Genomic DNA, 24,071 nt, shown 5'->3' with positions numbered 1-24,071 from the left:
ATTCAGAAGGAAGCTAGACCTGCTGATGGATTGGGTATGAGAGTACAGAATCAAAGGACCATTGCAAGGACAGGTCACCGCGGGGAAGCCTGTGGAAGGACTGGGCTTGGGAGAGAAGATGAGGAACTCAGGTCTGGGGATGTTGTATATGAGATGCCTGTCAGACCTCCCGTGCGCGTGGTGGGCAGACTATTGCAGGCAGAGATGTGAGATTCATGCCAGTGGTATCTACCTGGGAGTTTTCAGACTATCTTTAATACCAGGTCACCAAAGGTTGGGGCTTCCCAGGTGGCACAGGTGGTAAAGAACCCACCTGCCAAAGCAGGTAGATGTAAGAGATGCGGGTTTGATCCCTGGGTCGGGAAGAGGCTTTGGAGGAGGGCATGGCAACCCGCTCAAGAATTCTTGCCTGGAGAGCCCCATGGGTAGAGGAGCCTGGCGAGGTACAGTCCATGGCGTCATGAAGATTCAGACATGACTAAAGCATTAGCATACATACACACCCCAAAATTTTGATTAAGTTGATAGAGAAAAGTCCAAGTTCAAGTTTGTTTTTGTTCTTGGTTCAAAGTCACTGCAGCTTTCTTTTCAATAGATAAAGTTCTGTGTAGCATTGTCTCATAAAAACCCATTACTTTGATACAATATTTAAAGCAAAAGAGTTAGCAAAGGTCACATTTCCTTTCTCCCAGACAGAAGAGAATAGTGTGCTATTTCGTTCAATTCTGCTTTTCTTACTCAAGGAGAAAAGATATTGATTCCTTAAAGCCTATGACTGAGATATTTTCACTCCTATTTTTAAACGGCTGGCTCCCTTTCCTGTCTGGTGACATTTGATAGTAGAGGCTTAATTTAACATGGGCAATATGGACTTCCAAATGTTCCTGCCTCAGAGACAGTTCTAGATAACTGACTTCCTGGAGAGAAGAGATGCCTTGAAGCTAGAAAATCAATCAATAGTTCCCTACTTTGTTATATTTTAATCCACCAAAAGAAATAAAACACACAAATGCACAACGCCTAGTAGCTCGTATCCAAGTAGCAGAGTGATTAGCTATTGATTTTTCCTCCGTGGTACAGAGGAGCACTAGGATTTGATTGGAAGCCACTGCTCTCTCCTGTCTGAAACAAACAAGTAAGGAAAAGGAAAGCAAATACACAGAGGCCTAACAGTGTAGTTTAAATATGTAACATCTACCACCCACATTTAAATTCAAACTAAGTATAAATATCAAGTTGTGAGCTTATTTCATGCCTGATGATGCACTGCAAGAATAACAAATGACTGCATTTATTAGACACAGATTTGAAATCTGGTCCCTGTGAGTGAGTAAGTGGCTTAGAGATTGGCAAGGGCTTCCCTGGTGGCCCAGTCGGTAAAGAATCTGCCTACAATGCAGGAGACCAGGTTCGATCCTTGGGTCAGGACGGTCCCCTGGAGAATGAAATAGCAACTCACTCCAGTATTCTTGCCTAGGAAATCTCATGGACAGAAGAGCCTGGCGGGCGAGAGCGCACAGGGTCACAAAAGAATTGGACAAGACTTAGCCACTAAACCAAAGTGAAGTGAGTGAAGTCGCTCAGTCGTGTCCGACTCTTCGTGACCCCATGGACGGCAGCCTACCAGGCTCCTCCGTCCATGGGATTGTCCAGGCAAGAGTACTGGGGTGGGTTGCCATTGCCTTCTCCCAAACCAAAAGAGACCTGCAAACACTTGATGCTTATTGGAGGATATGATGGGTATTGTGGGGTGGAAAGTGGCTGGTTCCCAGATCACCAAGAGCCTAGTACGTCACTCTCAGGAATCTGGATAGAGGAAATAGACCACTGTCTCTATGCATAATCTGTGTATGAAATTTGAACCCATGCCTGGTACTCCAACTGCACCGGGAACGGAGTCTTCCCTCTTCACTCACTCTCACCTGCTTCCCCCAGACCCCCTGAGGGCACATAACCAGAACCTTGGCCACGATGCATGGTCCAGCTCCCTGCTGTCTGATCTCTGCTGATACCTATTACCTGCGTTCAAACTTGCCAGGCTTCATGCTGTATTGATCAACCACCCTACCGGAGTCATCTCTTTCACCCCAGGAGGTCAATGGTCTATGGGGAGGTCATGTCTCTCCCTGGGAAGATCCTGGTGGTTCATCAGTTCTCCAGGCATCAATGAGCCTTGGCCTGAGCATCCTCCCAATTACAGGAGAAGGGATCTAGAGCATCTCTTCAACCTGGACAACCTGGACTTCCATCACCCACTATGCACCAGGCACACCAGGCCCCCAGAGACCTTGAACCCACCATCAGCCTGCTCCCAGACCCCCTTCTGGAGGGCTGTCTGCAGAGGCCGCTTCTCCAGCTTAGATAGCCTTCCCCTGAAAGAACCACTGGGCTCCATCTCATTGGCTTCAAATCTTTGCTCAAATGTTAGCTTTGCAACAGCTGTGACCTTGACTTTGACCTCTCAAACCCACGATCCCTGATGTTGGAAGCCGGATACAAAAGTTCACATCTTACATGATTCCATTTACATGAAATATCCACAATAAGAAAATCCACAGAAACAAAAAGCAGACTGCTGGCTGCCAGGGGATGGGAGGAGGGGAAATAGGGAGTGACTACTTAATGGGTACAGGGTTTGGGGGCTTCCCAGTGGCGCTAGTGGGAAAGAACCCACCTGCCAATGTAGAAAACAAAAGAGACACGAGTTCAATCTTGGAACTCTAAGATCCCCTGGAGGAGGGCATGACAACCCACTCCAGAATTCTTGCCTGGAGAATCCCATGGATAGAGGAGCCTGGTGCGCTACAAGTCCGTAAGGTCGCAAAGAGTTGGACATGACTGAAGCGACTTAGCATGCACAGGGTTTTCTTCAGGGTCACAAATATGTTTTGGAACTTGACACAGGTTGTACAACACTGTATAAATACTAAACGCCATCCGAAAGGTACATTTTAAAGTGATTAATTTTGTTATGTAAATTTCACTTCAATTTAAAAAGATTGCAACCTCACCAGTGACAGCGTGCCTGACTCAGCACCACTTTCCCCCACAGAATATTTCAACCACACCACAGGATTCCTGTGTGTCTTTTGTTGGTCGCCCCTGTCCAGAATGTAAACTCCACAAGGGCAATGCCTTCCCTCCATTTTGATATCATCTCTAGGCCTAGAGGGCTTCCCCTGTAGCGCACCAGTAAAGAATCCACCTGCAATGCAGGAGACCTGGCTTCCATTCCTGGGTTGGGAAGATCCCCTGGAGGAAGGAATGGCAACCCACTCCAGTATTCTTGCCTGGAGAATCCCAGGGACGGAGGAGCCTGTCTACAGGGTCACAAAGAGCTGGACACGATTGAACACTCACGAATGCTAGGCACGAACAGGCCTGGAACAAAGTAGGTCACGGACAAACATTTGTTGAATTGATAGACTTATGGATGATTTCTTTAATGCTTCATTAATGAAAGATCTTCCCTTTCTTGAATACTAATCTAAAGGGAGATGATTCTTGAAAAATAGGACTGGAGAGCCAATCTGGTCTAATGCTAAAATAAATTTTAACACAGGGAGGAGAAGAGCCCCGCATCCTATTAGAATTCCAGTTCACAACATGGAAAGCAAACAAACAGCCTGGCAAGGATTTAGAGGATCAGGACAACGGTATCCAGTGCTCAGCACTGAGGTCGTTTTTAATTTGCAAGGATTAGGAATGTCAACAAGCTTCGCGTTTTCCTCTAAATTCTAAAAGATAAATTAGCGCATTGATTTCCGCTAGAAGGAGAGCTGGAAAAACAAGGTCTCTAACACATGCTCGGTTTCTGCACGCGCATATATATCCTGCATGTGGGTTCAAACACAGGAAATGCATTATACTTCCATTTAAAAGCAAAAAGTGGAGATGCGGTGAATCGGGGGGACGTACCAATGAGCTCCTTATTCCTGACGTCCAAGGCCATGTTCCGCAGCGCAGTGGCCACGGCGCACACCACACGGTCATTGTCGATCCGCAGCAGTTCCACGAGGATGGGCAGGCCTTTCTCTTTCCGGACAGCAGCTCGGATATATACCGACCACTGCAAATGAGCGGAGGCCAAGGCGTTAGGAGCTGGGGTGGGTGGAAACCCTCCAAGCAAACAGCGCCTGTGGGTGTTCACACTGTCATCCACAGGCGCCAAAAAGGTTGAATTATCAAGACCTCCTTGTAGAATAGGTTGAGCATGTTAGACAGGTATTTAAAGGTTTTAAATTTATTTTTGCCTCCAACGTAGGTTAGAGGGTTCAGGGTTTATGTTCATCACACTTCATTTCTCTGGTGCCAGCTTTCTCAGTCCAAGAGTTAAGAAAGACATTTGTGTGGTGTCTTTATACCTGATACTTTAAGATATGGAGGTTTGGGACAAGAAGGGCTGGTTATTGACATGAAGAGGAAAAGAAATCCTGGAAAAAGTAGAAAATGATACATGGTTGCACACAGGTGATCTAAAAAAAAAAACCAAAGAAACTTGAATTTGGAAGTGGGGCAGAGAGATCTTACAGAAATTACTGTCAATTAAGTTGTTTGCTCAATAATTAGGAGGAAATAAATCGGAAAAAGTACGGCCGAGGAGAGGTACATATGACATCAAAGTGTAAAAATTATAAAATTTAAAAAATTAAAATATATCATATCCAGGGCCATAATTCAATGTCTAATTTACAAGGTAAGAGTACAATTTGTTTTGAGTTACTGGTGGTTAGCCTTAGTAGAACACATCTAAGGCTTTTTATGGAAATGTGTTTGTCATATCAGGACAATGAAGCATTCAGATTCGTTGAACCAAACACAGGTAGGCTCAGGTTTTCTAGACATTCGAGTATACACACTTTATACTCCTGTACCGTGTTCCAGAGAAGAGCGTGTGCCACAAAAATCAACCAGTATAAGGGATTAATCGGTTGCAACTTCATTTATGAGCTAAGAAAATGAAATTCATAACACGAGGTTCTGGATTCTGTGGCAGAGTCCTCCTGGGGACCACCGAAGGTGGACAGAGTCCCCACCCTCCCCACCGGGCCCCGCCCCCCTTTCCCCATGGGGACAGGCACCCCAGAGCTGGCTCTCACCTGTGGCAGGCAGGGAGCCCCCTCTGGCAGTGAACGTAGGGCATATGCCATGCCTGCCACATCCTCAGCCCAGCCCTGCATGAAATATGAGATTAAAAAAACACACAACTTCATCCTGTCCTACGTTAGAGAAGTCACATTCACATAGTTTCTTATCCCCATCAACTTGGACCGTTCACTTTCTCCTGACCCTACACTGTGGTTCAGACTCTAGGAGGTGTGAGGGGGTGGGGGAGCAGAGGGAATTCACGACAGCACCCCTTGACTGCAATTAACTATTTCATAGCCCCAGTCTCAGGAAGCAAAGGAATGGATGGACAGAAAATCATAGACATGGAAAAAAGAAAAATCTCAGGATTTGGAAACCGCTTCTCGAAATTTAGCTGTCAGGATGGGATATCCCTCCCAAGGTAAGGAGCTTCATGAAGCCAGTTCAAACTCTCCATCATGTCCATGGGAAATTTCATTTGCAATCTGACGTGCTGAGACATGATTTTCATCTGCCCCTCCACTATTGCTAAGCCTTCTGATTTCCAGGTCCAGGAGTAGACTAGACACCTGAGCTTCAGCAGCCCATTCACCATTGGGTTCTTCCCTAAAACTAAGGAAAATGGAACTCAGAGCGTGGAGGCTATGTTCCCATATGGTAGGATGAATATCAACAATGCTTTTAATGCTGGGGAGATATTCTGCACCTTTTGGAAGACCAGAGTGGATATTTTTGGAACTCAGGCAGGCTGAACTCAGGCCCAAAGATGACCTCTTTCCCAGAACAACCTCATCCTAGACTCCAGATGCTGGCTTGTCCATTTGTGGTCTCTTCTAATCCCCAAACTCCTGGGAGAGTGACACTACTGTTCTTATTTTATAGATGAGGAGATCTAGACACAAGATGTTAAGCAACTGCCCACAGGTCTCCTGTGCCCCTTGATCCCAAGTCCTCCCCCTCTAACTCTGCTCTCCGTGACTCTGACTGTATTCCCTCCTCACCAACATCTCATTGTGTCACCTAAACCTCTGAGCTCAGTCCTTCCCCCCACTTCCGTTCTTCCCAGTATGGACAGAGGAGAATCTGGCCATATTTGAAACAAACCAGGAAAGGTCCCCTATAACTTGCTTTTTCCTCCTTAGAAGCCTAGTTTTTATATACCTTCCTGTTGGATGGAAAGATGGTTTGGTGTCTGTAAAATGATGAGTCCTTCAGCTTTACCGAGAACTGATTTGAAAGGAATACAAATGGCTACATATGGCTAAAAACGTGTACGAGTTGTAGATATACTTTTCTGGTATGAGAAAATGGTACACAGTGATATGCTCCAAGTGAGAAGGGAAAGACAAGACAATGGGTTTGATCTTATGTGAGAGACACATAGAAAAGAGCCTTTATTTTGAAACTTCTAGTTGTGTGTGTTTGTGTAGGTATGGAAAATCCCCAGCATTAGCTCAGCATGTCATGATTCACAATCAGTTATTAACAATTCATTCAAAAGATGTTGCAAGCTTCTAAAGTTTTCTTGACATCCAAGGATTTAGGATAGTGATGCTTTTTAAAAACACAATTATTTATTTAACTTTTGGCTGCATCGTGCGGTATGTAGGATCTTAGTTTCCTGATCAGGGATTGAACCTGCACCCCTTGAGTTGGAAGGCAGTCTTAACTACTGGGCCCTGGGGGACATCCCAGAATAGTGATGCTTTTTAAGCAGCAGCTGAGCAGTCTTGGAGCAGATCATGTATAACCCACATGTGAACCTTTGTGTAACCCAATAAGAAGGAATAAAGGGGTGAAAAGAGAGAAAGGCATGACGCAATATTTGGGAGATGGGGAATGTTTCCCAGGTGCACTGAACACAGAAGTGTGAGACTCATACAGAGTTTTTCCAAAAGAGAAGTGAGTTGCCTTGGGCAGCCCATGGGGTGTTAGTAAAGTATATGAGTTGCCAAGAGCTTTGTAAGTGAAACAAAAGTAGAAACATCACTGGCGTGAAAACAGATGAACAGGAAAGAAAAGGTTATGGTAATTCATTGTAACTGAGGTGGAAATCTTTGGACAGAACTTGATTTTTTTGCAGACAGAATGACAGCATCATGTACTGAGCCCGCCAGTGAGGAGGGAAGGGACAAAGCAGGTGTGGCTTTAGGAACGGTCCATGAGCTGAAGAGAGGACGCATGATGATTCAAAAGGAGAAGAAGGAAGAAAAGGAAGAGGGGAAGAGTGAGAAAGAAGAGATGAAGAAGGAGGAGGAGGAGGGGAAGAGAAGAAGGAGGAGGAGAGGGAAGAGGAGAAAAAGGGGGCGGAGGAGAGGAGTTAGGGGAGGAGGAGGAGGAAGACCTGGTTCAGGAGAAATCATGGCCCCGGCTAAGGACCTGAGGCTGCAGAAGTTGATTGGGATGCATTGGAATGGCAGGCATTGGACTATGACTACCTGGGTTAAGTGGAGGGTGTGCTCTCAAGGGAGCTCAACAGTGGGAAAGGCGGTTATGGGCTGGGAAAGCATCTTGGACCAGAGATAGTCCAATCACCAACAGCCCCATCCCAGCTGAGAACCCAACAGGACAAGGAGGCTTGTTCTGGGCAAGAGGATACACAGGAGAGAAACTATCCCAGACAGACATGAATACTCAATCTCCATCCCCTGCAGGGATATGCCAGTAAGAGCCCCAAGTTTAGTGCCAACCACAGAGGGCATGGAGAAGATGAAGTCTGACAAATGTAGCTAAGTGGTAAGCCTGAAGGAGCTGAGAAATAGTTTGATTTGACTGAGTTTGCAAGAAGTGTTCGGATGAAGTGCTTCCCCCTGCCCCCACCTTTTATCACATCAGGCAAAACGAGGGCTCCAAGATGACTTTCAAAAGAGAACATTTCCGGCTGTGAATCTGCAATCTTTTTCTGCTTCCAGCTTGGTAGATGATTGCCCTAAGAGTAGCCTGGGATGACCATATCTTCATGACACCTTAAAGATGGCAGAAGAGCTGTCAGCCTGGGGGAAATTAATTCAAAGAGAGGAGCTTCCCTCCTCACATACCTGCCTTTACCTGTTACATCAGAGAAAGTAGCTTGTACCTCCTATCTTGTTTGAGCCCTTGTGTATTTGGGGTGTCTCTTTGTTTTAGCAGCAGCTGGAATTCTTCTAAATAATGAGATGTGCTAGTGTATTTAAAATGAATTCTAACCATTGAATTCTAGCCCTAGGTTTTAACTAGTGCTCTTGGAAGTATGCATGCTCATCCTTGACTTGTTCCTTGTAAAAATGACCCCTGGGATGCTCTTGTACCTTGTGTGTATACAACCCCTTGTGTGTATACACCCCCTTGTGTATATACTCCTATTATGGCACCTCTCATGTATGGTTTTGGACTTTCTGTTTATATGTTTACTATTCTGAAAGGTACCTGAGGGAATTACCAAGTCACATTCATCTCTTTATGTCAATTTTCTTCTAATTTCTGGCTCACAGATGGAAATTAAAAATGTTTAACTGGTAAAAGAAAATGTCAGGTTGATTTCTAGTATCAAGTGTGTGCTATTTAAGAATAGCATTTTCTCCACTGAAAGGAACTACATAAAAAGGACCAAGTGAAAGTCGCTCAGTCATGTCCAACTCTTTGTGACCCCATGGACTATACAGTCCATGAAATTTTCCAGGCCAGAATACTGGAGTGGGTAGTCTTTTCCTTTTCCAGGAGATCTTCCCAACCCAGGGATCGAATCCAGGTCCCCCACATTGCAGGTGGATTCTTCACCAGATAAGCTACAAGGGAAGCCCAAGAATACTGGAGTGGGTAGCCTATCCCTTCTCCAGGGGATCTTCCCGATCAAGGAACTGAACCAGGGTCTCCTGTATTGCAGGTGGATTCTTTACCAACTGAACTATCATGGAAGCCCCCAAAGGACCAAACCAACTGCAGTTATAGACAGGACCAGTAAGTTGAAGATTCTCCTGGAGGAGGAAATGGAAACCCACTCTAGTATTCTTGCCTGGAGAATTCCATGGACAGAGGAGCCTTGTGGGCTACAGTCCACGGGGTTGCAAAAAAGTCAGACATGGCTGAGTGACTGAGCACAGCACAGCAAGTTCTAACCGCTTCTACAAAAGTGAAATCAGAGTTTGAAATGATCATACATCTCTTTGGGAGTCTCTCCTAAAGCCACACTCATCCTTAATTCTCTGTATGGGGACAGAACTTTTGGTGCAGGGTTTAGGAATAGTTGCTTATCCTCAGGGCTGGAAGGACACAATACTGAGTTTCATGTCCTGGGCCATCACAGCTCTGATCATGTCGGGACACTCAAACTGAAATTTCCATGTTAGAATTCCTCTGTGTCCCCACTGCTTGGGTAATTAACCATGGCAGCTCCCAGGCTAGCCCAGGTCTTAAGCTGGGCTCAGAAAGGATTCCTTCTACAGATAGTTTTACAGCTGCTCTCGGAATCCTTGGAATTTCCTATGGAGATTGGTTGTACCTGCGAGGTACCAAGCCTAAATCAACTTTATACATGAATGGGCCCAACAGGTTTAAAGATGCTGCCGCAGTGTCTTCTCACTGGCATTACTGCTGGAGAAAAGTCAGCTGTCATCCTTATCTTTGTATGCAACATGTCTTTTCCTCTGGCTGCTTTTAAGATTTCTCTCTTTATTACTGATTTCGAGCCGTTTGATTATGAAGCACGTTGGTATAGTATAGTTTCTTCATGTTTCTTAGGCTTGGCTTGGTGAGTTTGTGGTTTTCATTAAACTTGAAAAATATGGAACCATTTGGAAGACTTTTCAACCATCATTTCTTCAATTTTTTTTTTCCCCTGTTTTCTTTCTCCTTTCTCTCACCTCTCCTAGGGGAACTTTAATTGCATGTATAGTAGACCACTTGAAGCTCATGGATGATCGGTAGCTTTTTCTTTTTCTCTCATCATTTCATTTTGTATAGTTTCCAGGGCTATATTTAAATTCATTAATCTTTTCTTCAGCAATGTCTAAGCTGCTCTTAATCCCATTCCGTATGGCTTTTGTTTTTCTTCCAATGCAGTTTATTTTCAACTCTGGCAGTTTTACTTGGGCCTTTCCTATATTGCCTACATTTCTAATGAACTTTCTGAACAAATGGAGTAAAGTTATAATAACTGCTTCTCTGATGTTTTTAACATCTTGGTTGGTTTTGACCTGCTTTTGAATGATTGATTTTTCTCCTCATTATGAAATCACATTTTCTTGTTTATTTTCAATTGGATGTCAGATATCTCCATTTTAATGCATTGGATGACAGGTATTTTTGTATTCCTATAGGTATTTTTAAACTTTAGTCTAGGATGCAGTTAATTTACTTGCAAACTATTGATCCTTTGCATCTCAGTTTTAAGATCTGATAGGGAAGACTAGGGCATATTTAGTCCAGGGATAATTATACCTAATTACTGAGGCAAGACTCTGAGAGTGCAATGCTCAAGGGTCCACGAATCACAAGGTCTTCCTGAATGGCTCTGGGGAAAGCACACTATATCCCTGCGTGAGTGCCAAGTTTCATTTTTGTCTAATAACTTCAGGAGTTTTTTCTTCAGCCTTGGGTACTTCCCTCTCATGCATGCACTGACAACTTCCTACTGAATATCTGAAGGGGACCCTCTGAAGATTTCTGGGGTTCTTTCTAGGTGTGACTTTCTCTTCTTTGGTGTTGTCCTTAAGCTCTGGGCTTCCCTATGGCTCAGATGGTAAAGAACCCGCCTGCAATGTGGCAGACCTGGGTTTGATCCCTGGGTTGGGAAGATTCCCTGGAGAAGGGAATGGCTACCCACTCCAGTGTGCTTTCCTGCAGAATTCCAAGGACAAAGGAGCCTGGCAGGCTATCGTCCATGGCGTCAGAAAGAGTGGGACATGACTGAATGACTTTGACTTTCACCTCTAGTCACCTTGGTCTCCCTAGATTCCCAGTTGTATCTCCTTAGCTTTGAGTGTCCGCTGAGCTTCTCCTGGGTTTTTAATCTTTGTGCTATGGTCTGAAAATTCTCCCAAGACAGCGATCTGTCTCTCAGAGCTCTCTTTCTTCATTGACTAATGCTTAGTGTTTTAACAACCAGTGTTTCATGTATTTTTCTGGTTTGTTTCTGTTGCTGCTGTTATTGCTACTTAAAGGTACTTGGTACTCCATGTTGGCATCTTGGCTGGAAGGGAAAGTCCCTCAGCTTTAGCTGTTTCTACAATTTCTGAATGTACTTCTATCACTCAGCACTTTGCTATTCAATGACACTGATGAAAGTAAGCCAGACTGTCCAAAAATGGGCTTACTCTCTGGTCAGGTTGGATGTATGTGGCATTTATACCACAGATGCAGCCCTTACCATCAGGACTGCTTAGTGGGGTCCTAGGAGAAACCACTAGGTACTCTGTGGTTGGAACCAATGGCCTGGTTTTGAACCTATTCCTCCCCATCTCCTCCTGAGGTTGGATCATCCTTGTCCTGCTTCAGGCTGGTCATCACGTCCAAGTGAATGCATTGTGTCTAGGAACCTGCTAACTAGGCAGAGTCCTCAGATAACCTCTGTTTATTCTGACCCAATTACTAACCCATGAGGCATGATGCCTCATGCCCCATTTTTTCATCATAATCTTTCATGACTCTGTTTCTTTGCATTTAAACCTTATGCTTTATATACCACTGTTAACTAGGACAATGATCTTTGTCTTAGATGTTAAGCCGTGATATTTACTTTTATCTGTTACACTCTACTCATTTAGCCTGGTTCATTTTTTAATGATATACCAATTGCTAAGCCACACTAAATTCAATGCCCCTCTTAAGTTCCCTGTCCTTAGGAATAAGTCTCACATTTCCCAATTGTCTTTATTTTTTATTCATTTGGGCCACATGGCTTCTATTTCCTTCTCACTACATCTATGTCACTATGAGGTTACTTCATTAAGTATTAACAGATTAATATCCAAGTATCTCTTTATTTCATCTAACTCTGAACATAAATGGGAAAATAATAGACTCTCTGAGAATAGTCACTTTTTAGGTAGAACGCTGACCACACAAAGATATCTAAAATGTTTGATTTAAAAAGCAATAGAACAGATGTATTTTGACAGTTCTAATCCTGAGTTTCCATAGAGTTCAACTACGATAAAAATAAACCACAAATGGGAGCATTCATTCACATTTTGGAACTCTTCAAACTACTACATCCAACTGTTTTAATATTCTGTGACAAAATCGTTTCAGTGTAAATGAGGAAAAGGTAACTGAAGTCCATGTTAGCTAAGAAAAACATTTAACTTTGCTTCTGCCATTATGTTTTTCTGATGCTCATAAACCAAGTAATGAGTGTTTTAAAGTTTAAAAAGTATGTGGGGCCATTATGAAGATCTAGTTTGCTAGTCAATTTGCCACAGAAGTATGTGCCGCACATCCCCCCATAAAGAGAAGTTATTGTTTCGGATGATGAGGTCTATAAAAAGCTCTCTCCGTGTAAAATTCGGATGCTTTACCTTCACATTTCTGCTTTTGTTTGGATCATAAAAGTTAAGGACACTTAAAGAACACCACTAAATTTCAACAGTTGCTGTAAAATACACATTCCTAGAACCCTAGGTTTAGACAGTAATGCTGTCTTCATGAAAGCTGATGCTGTTTGTGCATCCTCAGTCAATCTTTTAATTGCTCAAGTATGTTTGGTTTTGGTATAAGCTATTCTCATCTTTAAAAAGTAATAACAATTTATCAGGGTTGGCTTAATGACAATCTTCTCAAATCACTCCTACAGCTTATCTATCTTCCCTTCCCACCATTTAACATGGTGCCTTACTAAATTATACAAAGAATGATGATAATGTGATACTGACCTTTATGCACGCTTGTGTATTTGTATTTTTATAAGAAAATTCTTATACAAGCACATACATTTATAACTATGCACAAATATTCCCTAAAGGCCCTTTGCCTTGAACCAAGGATTATCTCCTTTGTCTAAAGCCATCAGGAAGGCCAGTGCTCTGTAAAGCAAGGATGACACCCTGAGAGTCAAAATTCTACTTTAACTATTGGAATAAAAGTCTTTCCAAAATGCTTTGTCTTCTAAAATTATTAGTAATCATTTAACATTTTCTTGATGACAGTTAATATTATAACCATCGGTGACTAGAATAAATGAAATAGTCAAAACACTGAATGGCCTCTGACATTGTTTTCTTTCTTGCATCCTTATATTTACTTCTTCTAACTCCCCTATCTTTTCACTTTGCCATCAGGATATCTATTTGCTCTTCTTACCACAGATCTGTGTGCCTGCTTACAAGAGTAACTCCTTGCATTTTTAAATCTGTTGCTTGAAATCTGATGAAGGCTGGGAAATCCAATGGTCATAGTTGTTAAGCTTTGTCTAAAATACAGAATGGCTCTTGTGATGTTGATTTTAGCTGTTGTAGACCATTCTGCCTCTTAGTAGTTTCTATTAATAATAAAAAATTACCAATTCAATGCATCTGGATATATGCGGATGAATTTTACACTGCGGATAACTAATGTTCAGGTTAATGCACTGAAAACAGTCAGAAAGATGTTATTGCTAGAAAATTCTGAGAATTTTTATCAGACTTCTTCATTAATTCTCATTATATAACCCAAAGCAGGAGAGAATTTTTGAATATCAAAATACTATAAATCAGTATAAAACAGTATAAATTGTAAATTTATTGTTTTATTACTCCAAACACCTAAAGACCCAGGTGACCTGGTTATATGAGACACAGAGCCTGTGTCTTTAACCACCAAATTAAATATAAAGACCAATGCTTCAGGAATCGTGGAACTGGGCAATGCCATCAAAATATGCATCCTAAAAAACACTGATGAGTCTGAAAACTGAAAAGAAAACAGTTCTCCCATAATTCCTATCAATTTTATATCCTATTGACTACATATTCCCAATTGAATCATAGGACCAAAAAAAGAATCATAAATTATGATCATCTGAATATGCGCTACTAACTGCTTAGTGACTGACGGATGCTTATAAATATAAAAGACTTCTATTCATAAGAAAGACATATAGACATAGACACTAGTTCAGTTAAATGTTTGTATCTCAGCATTATTGCTCAGCCAAGCACAGGGCTTAGCAGTGGGGTACAAAGAAATAAATGGAACCTAGTTTCTGCTCTTAGAGGTCTTACAGACCAGATTCTTTTCTAGAGGACATCCTTAGTAACTTAACAAGGAATAATTGAATAACTGGAGATATTTATCCTTAAATATGATGTGGAGGTGTACAGTTCTTGGTACGTGACATGTCTTTTTTCTCTGGCTGCTTTTACGGTTATCTCTTTATTTCTGATTTTGAGCAATCTGATTATAATGTACCTTGGTATAACTTCTTCATGCTTCTGGTAGTTTCTTGAGTTGCTTAGATGTGTTAGTTTGTGGTTTTCATTAGATTTGGAACATTTTCAATCCTTATTTCTTCAAATAGCTTTCTCTTTCTCCTTTCTCTCTCTCGTCTTGTTTTGGACTCCATTAATACATATATATCAGGCCACTTGAAGCTCACGCACTGATGCACTGTCCATTTTTTTCCTTTTTTTTTTTTACTGCGTATTTCATTTTTTATAGTTTGCAATCACTGTCTTTCAGTTCATTAAACTTTTCTTCTGCAATGTCTAATCTGCTATTGATTCCATTCCATGTATTTTTCATTTAAGACGCTACATTTTCAACTCCAAAAGTTTTATTTGCATCTTTATACATTTTTCAGGTTTCTAATTCATTTTCTGAACACATGGGATACAGAGCTTAACTTTTGAAGCAAAGGTTGAAGTCTTACAATCAACATCTTCTAGCGCTCAAAGACATTTCTCCATTTTTAACTTGTTCTTATAAGAACCTAACTATTTGGCAAGTAAAAATAATAATTCATTAAAAAAATCAAAATATAGCAAACTTGCCATCATCTAGATGGCTTTGCATTTCAGATCAGACTCTGCTCTAGAGCATCCCTTCCCATCCCCTTTAATCCATCCTCCAAGGCTAGGGAGCTGGGTGGGGACTTGCAGCAACTTAGTGTTCTTGGGTGTTAAGTGACAACCTTTTGGCCTATGACATCCTGCATCTTTGAATCTAGCTTTGTGACTGACCTGCATGATGTCTGGGGAAGCCGCCCATGACTGGTTCTGCTTAAAGACAATGCACCCGGGACACATTAAGATGCTTTAACTTTCCCAGAGCCACAAAGCTTAGAAAAGTTTTGAACTGTGACTGGAGTCAAAGCCTCCTAACTTTAGATGAAAGTTAAGACTCAGGAAAAGTTCAAGGAAATGACTTCCATGACTGTCTTCTTCCTAGCTCTGCAAGGCTATCCTCTGGCATTCTGCCTGGTAAGACTCTAATTTTGAAACTTTTCTTTGGATGAAAGCAAAGGACAAATTCACTTCAATCCCTGCTCCACCTGAATTCTTCAAGGACAACATTAGAGATGACTTAAGGGCAGAGAGGGAAAGGAATAATTATGCTCATTCCTAAAACTCTTAAGAGAAGAGGTGGGGCTGGCATGCATGAGTCAATAGCCAGCTCCTGGGAAGTATCATCAGGGGCTGGGTCCCAAGAGCTGCACCCCAAGAGCTGGAAGGTCACATCCAGGAAAGATGGTGCTGCAGCTGAGATTGTAGAAATGGAAAAGATGATGGCAGGGACAGAGAAGTGACAAGAGGCAGGTATTGGAAGATCTGATAAGAAGAGAAGGTATTACTGCAGGACAATACTGAAGCCAGTATGTGTGGGTACCCATGGTACTGAGCTTCTGAGAGTGATCTAGAGCTATGTGTCTATATCAATATTGTTTTGAAGAAAAAATGAATGGTAAGGAAAGGAGTGATGTATGAATATTCTAAAACTCCAAGCATTGATATTAAATGAATGGAAAATGGAAAGCTGAGGTTTAAACTCCCTCTCTTGATATTTTCCCCATATTCCCTCATTCTTCTAAGAGGTTAACACTCTTTTATGCAAAAAGGCAATTTAACTCATGGAACTAGCAGTGACCAAACTCAAGAATTCTTGGTTATCATGAATCCCTCCTTTCTACCCAAAAGGAAGGTCATGAAAACTTTCTGTGAGAACCCATCAGGAAGGCTGTGTGTTTATAAAAATCCAGAGAAAAAGACCCTCCTAGTATCTTTCCCAACCATATAATCGCTTTAATTTAACATTTTGTCAAAGATAACTAGTAACATTATTCTTCCCTGTAATCCCATAATTTAAAAATGCAAGCGGTTCTTTTCCTTTGGGCACGAGCCCAGCTTCGATATTACAGGATTCACAGGGGTTTTTATATGAGATGTTTGGGTATCAGCTCTGTCAGTGGCAGTGCTTTGAAAAGCCTCGACATGCTCCCAGTCACCTCTGAAAATAAAGGAACTCAGCTACACAGACAGAATGGAAAGCATATCACAGCATCTTCCATGACTATACTGACATCTATTCCTCTGTGTTTTGCAGGCATCTTCAAGGACCTCCTTAAGAAGACTTTTTCAAAGAAATATATTTCTAAGTCCAACAGTTCAATGGAACTCTTTTTTCTCTAACATCCTTGGAAAACTTGATTAGAATAGCACTTCTCAAAATTGGACTTCTCTTATTTTCTAAGAACCGTCTCGTGCTTCCAGATTTCTTTCTTATTGTAACAAACCAGTCATACCTTCCAGCTCCCTGCAGCCAAGTTCTGCAGGGCGCCCGCCGCCCCTTCCAGCGTGTCTGCATTGGAGCACTCAGAGAGCAGTGTGAGGTAGGGTTTGACTATGGACGGGTGCCACAGCATCTGGATCCCTTTTGGTGGTTCTGCACAGTCTGGAAGAGGTCCTACTCCATCCCACTGGCGGAAAAGAAATGAGAGAGCAAACATCTTTAACATCGTCACACTTCCTAACATTGCCCTCTGCAAACATCCAAGACGAAATCCAAAGCAGTGTGTCATGACATTTGGAGAATGGCAGGCAGGATATGGCATCAGCAGCCCAAGGACCACCCAGAACGGGAGAGCCATTCCTGCTCACCGAGAGCTTCTGACGGAGGGTGGAGCAGGGACACAAGTGAATGTAACTGGCAGTAGAAGAGTTGAGTGCTCTGCGAACAGTTCTAGCAACCGTCACAGGGAGGGAGGAGAAAAGGTATGCTAGTTTCGATTGGGCAGGATGGAAGAAGACTACAGATCAAGGCAGCAACCTTTACAGTAAGCTAAGCATACGGTAGGCATAGCATCGGAGTGAGACTATCGAGTGTCCACTTCTTACACGCAAGTGTTAACTGTGATGAATTTCTAAATCGCTTATAAAATACATATTTTGTATCATGCATCGAACCTGGACTGGCGATTCATCTGTAAAGTAATTAACCTCCAATTAAAATAAATAAATTTATCTTTAAAAAATAAAAAATAAAAATCACTGTAAACCAACAAATGAATAAATAAATGTCCAAGTAAAATGTGAAAAAAACACATATTTTGTCACTGCATCTATGAGCATCAAACTAATGACAGAATGTACAAAAGAGAAAAGAATGCTATGGTTTATTAGATACTCTGCCACGAGCTATAGGCAAATTTTGATCTTACAGAAATTCTGATGTTTGTTTTGAACTGCGTCTGAGTTAAAATATGTAATTAAAAAATTAACTGCACATATATTTTAAGTTATGGATTATATGCAAAAGGCAAATGAATAGAGCCTTACATATGACAGCTTTGAAGATCGTGTAGCAATTTGGATCAATGTTTACAATAGAAGTTAAATAAACAAAGCAGGACACAAAGCTGTAAAGGGTTTGTGCTGGGTACCAGTAAAATGTATCATAAAAAAATGTAAGGATAATAAATATTTATTTATAACATGTGTAGGTCTTTCATTTTTTCCTACATTTCTAATAGCCTGTTCTATTACTCTTATAATTTAAAAAAATATTGAGTTCCAATAATGATTCTGATCTTTGATCACATTTAGCCTTTATCTTTCATTAAAAATAAAGGTAATGGTATAATGAAGGTAGAAACGAAGTAATATGTGTAGAAAAAATATTCCCGTATTCATTTTTAAGAAAAGCCATAGCAAAACAGAAGGATTATTTTATAGTACTACATTGGAAATATTAAGTTATTTATCTCCTTATTTGTATTTATTAATGATTGCTGAACATATAATCTAAATGACATATATACTAAGCTTTCTCACAGATATTTTATGTACATAAGTATATGTGCATGTGTGTCCATATACATGTATGTATATCAGTGAAGACAAAATTGTATTTCAGAATCTGTTAGTGCCTTCATTCTGAAATTTTACCTGAAAGAAAATATAGCTCATGTTGTATCCTTGTAACAAGAATAGAAGTGTTTATAGAAATAATCAAAGCTTTTTTAACAGACAATAAGAATTACAAGAATCTCATCCCTTATTTTCCAAGAGAAAAATGAAAAAGCCATACCTTCTTTTTCTCTATTATGATACAGCTTAACTTAAGGCTAAAGAATAGAGATGAATGACATTCCATCAATGGGTGAGACATCCGATTAAAGGTCATTTTCAATGAGAGTGTCACTCAATCTCAACTTTATAACAAGAACACTCAAAGTGGAGACCTTCCTGTTCTTTCAACTTAAGCCACTTCTAAACTGTTCAAAGAAGACTTTACACCTGTGCACAGCCTATCAATGAAACCAGTCCATCTCTTTTAAATACATTAAAAAAAAAAGAGAGAAAAAAGAAAGTGAACCAGACTTGTCACATTGCTCCTGGTTCATTATTTGAGGCTGGCTCACTGCACTGGATAGAAAGGGAGCAGCAGCCAAAAGAGAGTCCTTTCGCAAATTTGTTAACTTCGATGCTGAAGCAGGAGTGATGTTGGCTTCTCAAAAGAAACCAGCTGCGGGGACTGAATTTCTCTGCTACTGCAACAGGAAATGGAAAATTCTTTCTTTTTTTCATTTTTGTAGTGACCCAAGGACAAAAGAGCAGACAAAACCAAGGGGGGTCTTGGAATGCAGGAATGGAAAAAACAGACCTTTTCATCTTTCCCTCCCCCATGTTGTAATTATTAACGGATTTCAGGTCCTCCCAAGCAGTATAACCTGTTTCCCCTCCTACCCCATAGGGAGAAGGTACTTGTCTTACTCGTCCCCTCACCCAATATATGTGCCTCATCCAATCAGCAAAGGACCCGCAAGACCCCCATCCCGCTCCTCGTACCCTGGTTATAAAAGTGGACTAAGGACCCCTGTTCAACTTTGGTTCTCCCTTGAGCTGGCCTGCTGTTCTAACAGCCTCTCCCACTCTGCTGCTGCTGCTAAGTCGCTTCAGTCGTGTCCGACTCTGTGCGCCCCCATAGACGGCAGCCCATCAGGCTCCCCCATTCCTGGGATTCTTCAGGCAAGAATACTGGAGTGGGTTGCCATTTCCTTCTCCAATGCCAGAAAGTGAAAAGTGAAAGCGAAGTCGCTCAGTCGTGTCTGACCGTTAGCGACCCCATGGACTGCAGCCTACCAGGCTCCTCCATCCATGGGATTTTCCAGGCAAGAGAACTGGAGTGGATTGCCATTGCCTTCTCTGTCTCCCACTCTAATAAACTTTATTTCCCTCTCATTCTGTCTCATGTTTGGAAATTCTTTTCCAACTTGCGCCTGGACCACAATTTTGTCATCTCCTTAAAACTCTGAAGCTATCATGTTCATATAAAGGTTTAGATTTCACATAAACACTCAACTCAACGTGGATGAAACTTCCCTCTTGTAAGAGCCAACATAACAGAGGGAGGTATAGAGAAGCAATGTTTGCATGCTCATTACTACATGCGACAGATAAACTATAAAAAGTGCAAAAAAAAAAAAAGCTGCGTTATCATTTGCTGGGTTTCATCTGGTTCTTTTTTTTTTTTTTTAACTTTTGTCCAATAAAACAGGATAAACGGCTGAATGAGTAGACAGTCTTCCTCCATTCTGACATGTGATCTATGTAGATCTTAAATACCTTTCATTACAATCCTTTCTCAGTGGCTACAGAGAGAATCTGAAGGCAATAAAAGGAAAACTGATGTGAATACAGATAGCCTTTGACAGCAACGATAGGAGTTCGAAGGGGATTCTGTGCTATTTCAGAACGCTGATGACACCCTGGCACATCAATACAGAGGAAAAAGAACTATCTCAAAGCCAGGGTATGCTGCCTTTATCTGGGTACTTTCCTCAAACTTCTATTGAGTTAATAGAGAAAGAAGTATCGATTGACTGTCCATTATAAAATAGATTTTGATCACCTATATAAGACTGGAAGTCTTCTTTAAGAGCTGTGCTAACACCTGATGTCATGTCACCTAGCCAGTCAATACCCACAGGACTATGGGGTCATGGTGGCACCAGAATCAGACTGAAGTCATGAAACAATCCTGCAGTTGTACACTGTTAATGCCAACCTTCTCCTAGAGCAAAGATCCACAAAAAGGCAAGGGGTATGCAACTCTTTTACCAAAATACTGGAAATACATCATTTATAAATTTAAATATAAGATGCATTTATCCTAAAATTTCTTCAAAACTGCCATAAGGATTGAAGAAGGCAAGCACTGGCTAAGTCTTTAACACAGCCAAAACACTGATCACCCAGCTATGTTGATCCTAAGAACACAGAACTCAAATTTATAAGTAAGCCTTGAGTGAGTCAGTGAAGTGAATGAAGTCACTCAGTCGTGTCCAACTCTTTGCGACCCCGTGGACTGTAGCCTACCAGGCTTCTCTGTCCATGGGATTCTCTAGGCAAGAGTACTGGAGTGGGTTACCATTTCCTTCTCCAGGGGATCTTCCTGACCCAGGGATCGAACCCGGGTCTCCCGCATCGGAGGCAGACGCTTTAACCTCTGAGCCACCAGGGATTATGCAAACTGCATTTGTTTCTTAACTCTTCGCTTTTAACTTTTACCAGGGCATATTACCAAAGTCTTCCTAAGAACTTGAAATAGGAAAATAATATATAAAGAAACAAAATGCTGCCTGGTCAGGAGGGAGAACTTTCTGTGTCCTGAACCCAAGGCACAACCAACAGAGAAAGTATTTCCAAGAAAACAACAGGGTTTTTGTTGATCCTATTGGCTGCATCATCGCAAGCAGCGACATACAAACACACACTCACACACAAGGAAGGAGGCTCTCAGTAGACACGGAGTCTGCCAGTCCCTTGGACCTCCAGCCTCCAGAACTGTGAGTAATAAACTTTTGCTTGTAAGCCATGTGGTCTAGGGCACTTTGTCACAGCAGCCTGAGCTGAGCAAGACAGAAAGCACTGAGAGGTAGGAGGACCCTCCAGCTACACCATGGCTTTCCTGCCGCGGAGCTTTCTTGAGGACAGGCTAGTGTGTGAGGCACGATTATACTGAGAGTAGATCACAGAACAAACAGGCTGGTTTGTCATCCCAAGTAGTGCCACATTCCAATACCATATCATCAGAACTTTTTTTTTGGTTATATGTGTATTTATCAGACTATTTTCCACTGCAAATTATTACAAGATATAGAACATAGTTCTCTGTTGTTCTGTCGGTAAGTCCGACTCTTTTGTAACCCCATCGACTGTAGCCCACCAGCTCCTCTGTGCATGGGATTTCCCAGGCAAGAATACTGGAGTGGGTGGCCATTTCCTAACCCTAACCCTTAAATCTTCTCCAGGGGATCTTCTTGACCCAGGATCAAATCCACGTCTTCTGCACTGGCAGGTGGGTTCTTCCTCACTGAAACACCAGGGAAACCCCACAGTTCTCTGTGCTATATCGTAAATCCTTATTATGCTTATATTTTATATGTAGTAGTATAGTATTCGGAGAAGGCAATGGAAGTACTCTTGCCTGGAAGATCCCATGGATGGAGGAGCCTGGTGGGCTGCAGTCCATGGGGTGGCTAGGAGTCGGACACGACTGAGTGACTTCGCTTTCACTTTTCACTTTCATGCATTGGAGAAGGACATGGTAACCCACTCCAGTGTTCTTGCCTGGAGAATCCCAGGGACGGGGGAGCCTGGGGGGCTGCCGTCTATGGGGTCGCACAGAGTAGGACACGACTGAAGAGACTTAGCAGCAGCAGCAGTGGTGTAGTATTCTTGGCTGGAGAATCCCCATGGACAGAGAAGACTGGCAGGCTACAGTCCATGGGGTTGTAAAGAGCTGGACATGACTGGGCAACTCAGCACATCACAGTGTATATCTGTTAATACCATATTTCTAATTTATCCCTCCTCCATTTCCCCTTTGGTAACCATAAGTTTGTCTTCTGTGTCTGTGAGTCTGTTTCTGTTCTGTAAATCAGTTCATTTCTACTATTTTTTAGATTCTATATGTAAGTGATAACATAGATTTGTCTTTCTCTGTCTGATTTACTTCACTTCGTATGATTACCTCCTGGTCCATCCATGTTTCTGTAAATGGCATTATTTTGTTCTTTTTCTTTGTACCAGTATTTTTCTTTACTGGCTTTAAATGAATGACTGATATCAGTAAGTTGAATCAGTGAAAAATTTATATCATTTACTTTTAAAAATTGCCAGAATTGAAAATATGTATTATCTGTCTCTGACAGGTAGTGCTCAAATATTTTTAAAAAGAAAGAGAATAAGATGCCCCCATATGAGATTCCAAGTGGCTGCTGAAATCTGCACATGATGCTTTTTGATGTAGTCACGGTCAGGGAAGAAGAACAGACTGGCTACTGATTGAAAGGAGTGTCGGCTAAGGAAGAAAAATACAGAGCTGTGGCAATGGGCTCAAGGTGTGATTTTTTTTAAACCTTTCTTTAGAATGGCTTTTAATACTTTTATGTCTCCTTAGGACTCAAATTCTATTGAAAAGATTTTTCTCAGGACTTCCCCGGTGGTCCAGTGGTTAAGAATCCACCTTGCAGTGCAGGGAACTTGAGTTTAATCCCTGGTCTGGGAACTGGTGGCTTCACAGGTGTCGCAGTAGTAAAAAATCTGCCTGCCAGTGTAGGAGACGTAAGAGACTCGGGTTCGATCCCTGGGTCTGGAAGTTCCCCTGGAAGAGGGCATGGCAGCCCACTCCAGTATTCTTGTCTGGAGAATCCCATGGACAGAGGAGCCTGGTGGGCTACACAGTCCATGGGGTCGCAAAGAGTCAGACACGACTAAAGCAACTTAGCACTCATACAGGCACAGGGAATAAGGTCCCACATGCTGCGGGGCAACCAAGCCCACAAGCCGTAACTACTGAGTCTGCAGCAACAACTAGAGTAGCCTGGGCCATGCAACCAAGGCTTGATGGAGCCAAATAAATAAATACATATTAAAAAAAGATTCCTCTCTCAGCTGCTTTGAGGACGGAATTATGGAAGCCATTTGTTCCTCACATGAAGAGAAAGGTCTGACTTAGAGATAAAAATTGGAAAGTTAAAAAACTGGAAATTAAGGATGTTCATACAACGTTCTTTGCACACATGGGATTGTTTTTAGGGCATGGTGGCTTACAAGTCCAGCTATTACATTCATAAAAGTCCCTACTGAATAGAAGAATTAACAAGGGAATTTCAGCTGCTTCCTCTGCAAAAGCTTACAACCACTGCAGTCTCTGCTTTCAAGGCGCTGGGTTGGGTACCATGGAGATGCTAACAGAATGGTCTCGCCTACACAGAAGAAGAATTTACATTTTGGGAGGAATGCTAAAATACGCAGCTCCTTCTGCCATGGATGCCACAGCCATCCCGGCCTCTGCACAGAAAAGCGCTTTCACTGCTGTGTCTTTTAACACAAACAGAAAAGGCCTCTTCACCAGCGAAATGCATCTCTTCTGCCGAAATCTCTCCACCAATGAGAGAGTATGACAGTCCACGTGTGTGTGGGTTCACTATTCTTTTCAAGGGATTTCAACAAAATAAATAGGCCAAAGATATTGTGAGAGAGAGGGAGTGAATTCGCAGCGACAGGAGAACACTTGGATTTCAAAAT

The 24,071-nt window shown here is 42.0% G+C and overlaps 1 protein-coding gene across 1 annotated transcript in view; it reads right to left on the bottom strand.

The window, feature by feature from the left end:
- CTNND2 (catenin delta 2) overlaps positions 1–24,071 on the bottom strand; it is a 1,126,037-nt gene that overhangs the window by 110,276 nt on the left and 991,690 nt on the right. Inside the window, exons 15-17 of the mRNA XM_069556073.1 lie at positions 16,781–16,954; positions 5,100–5,174; positions 3,919–4,069 (exon numbers count right to left, since the gene is read on the bottom strand). Coding sequence (XP_069412174.1) covers positions 3,919–4,069; positions 5,100–5,174; positions 16,781–16,954 — 400 coding nt within the window. The remainder of the gene's footprint in view (positions 1–3,918; positions 4,070–5,099; positions 5,175–16,780; positions 16,955–24,071) is intronic.

Source organism: Ovis canadensis, chromosome 16, assembly GCF_042477335.2.
Source record: "Ovis canadensis isolate MfBH-ARS-UI-01 breed Bighorn chromosome 16, ARS-UI_OviCan_v2, whole genome shotgun sequence".
Classification (NCBI taxonomy): domain Eukaryota; kingdom Metazoa; phylum Chordata; class Mammalia; order Artiodactyla; family Bovidae; genus Ovis; species Ovis canadensis.
This window is presented reverse-complemented; position numbering and strand designations above follow the sequence as displayed.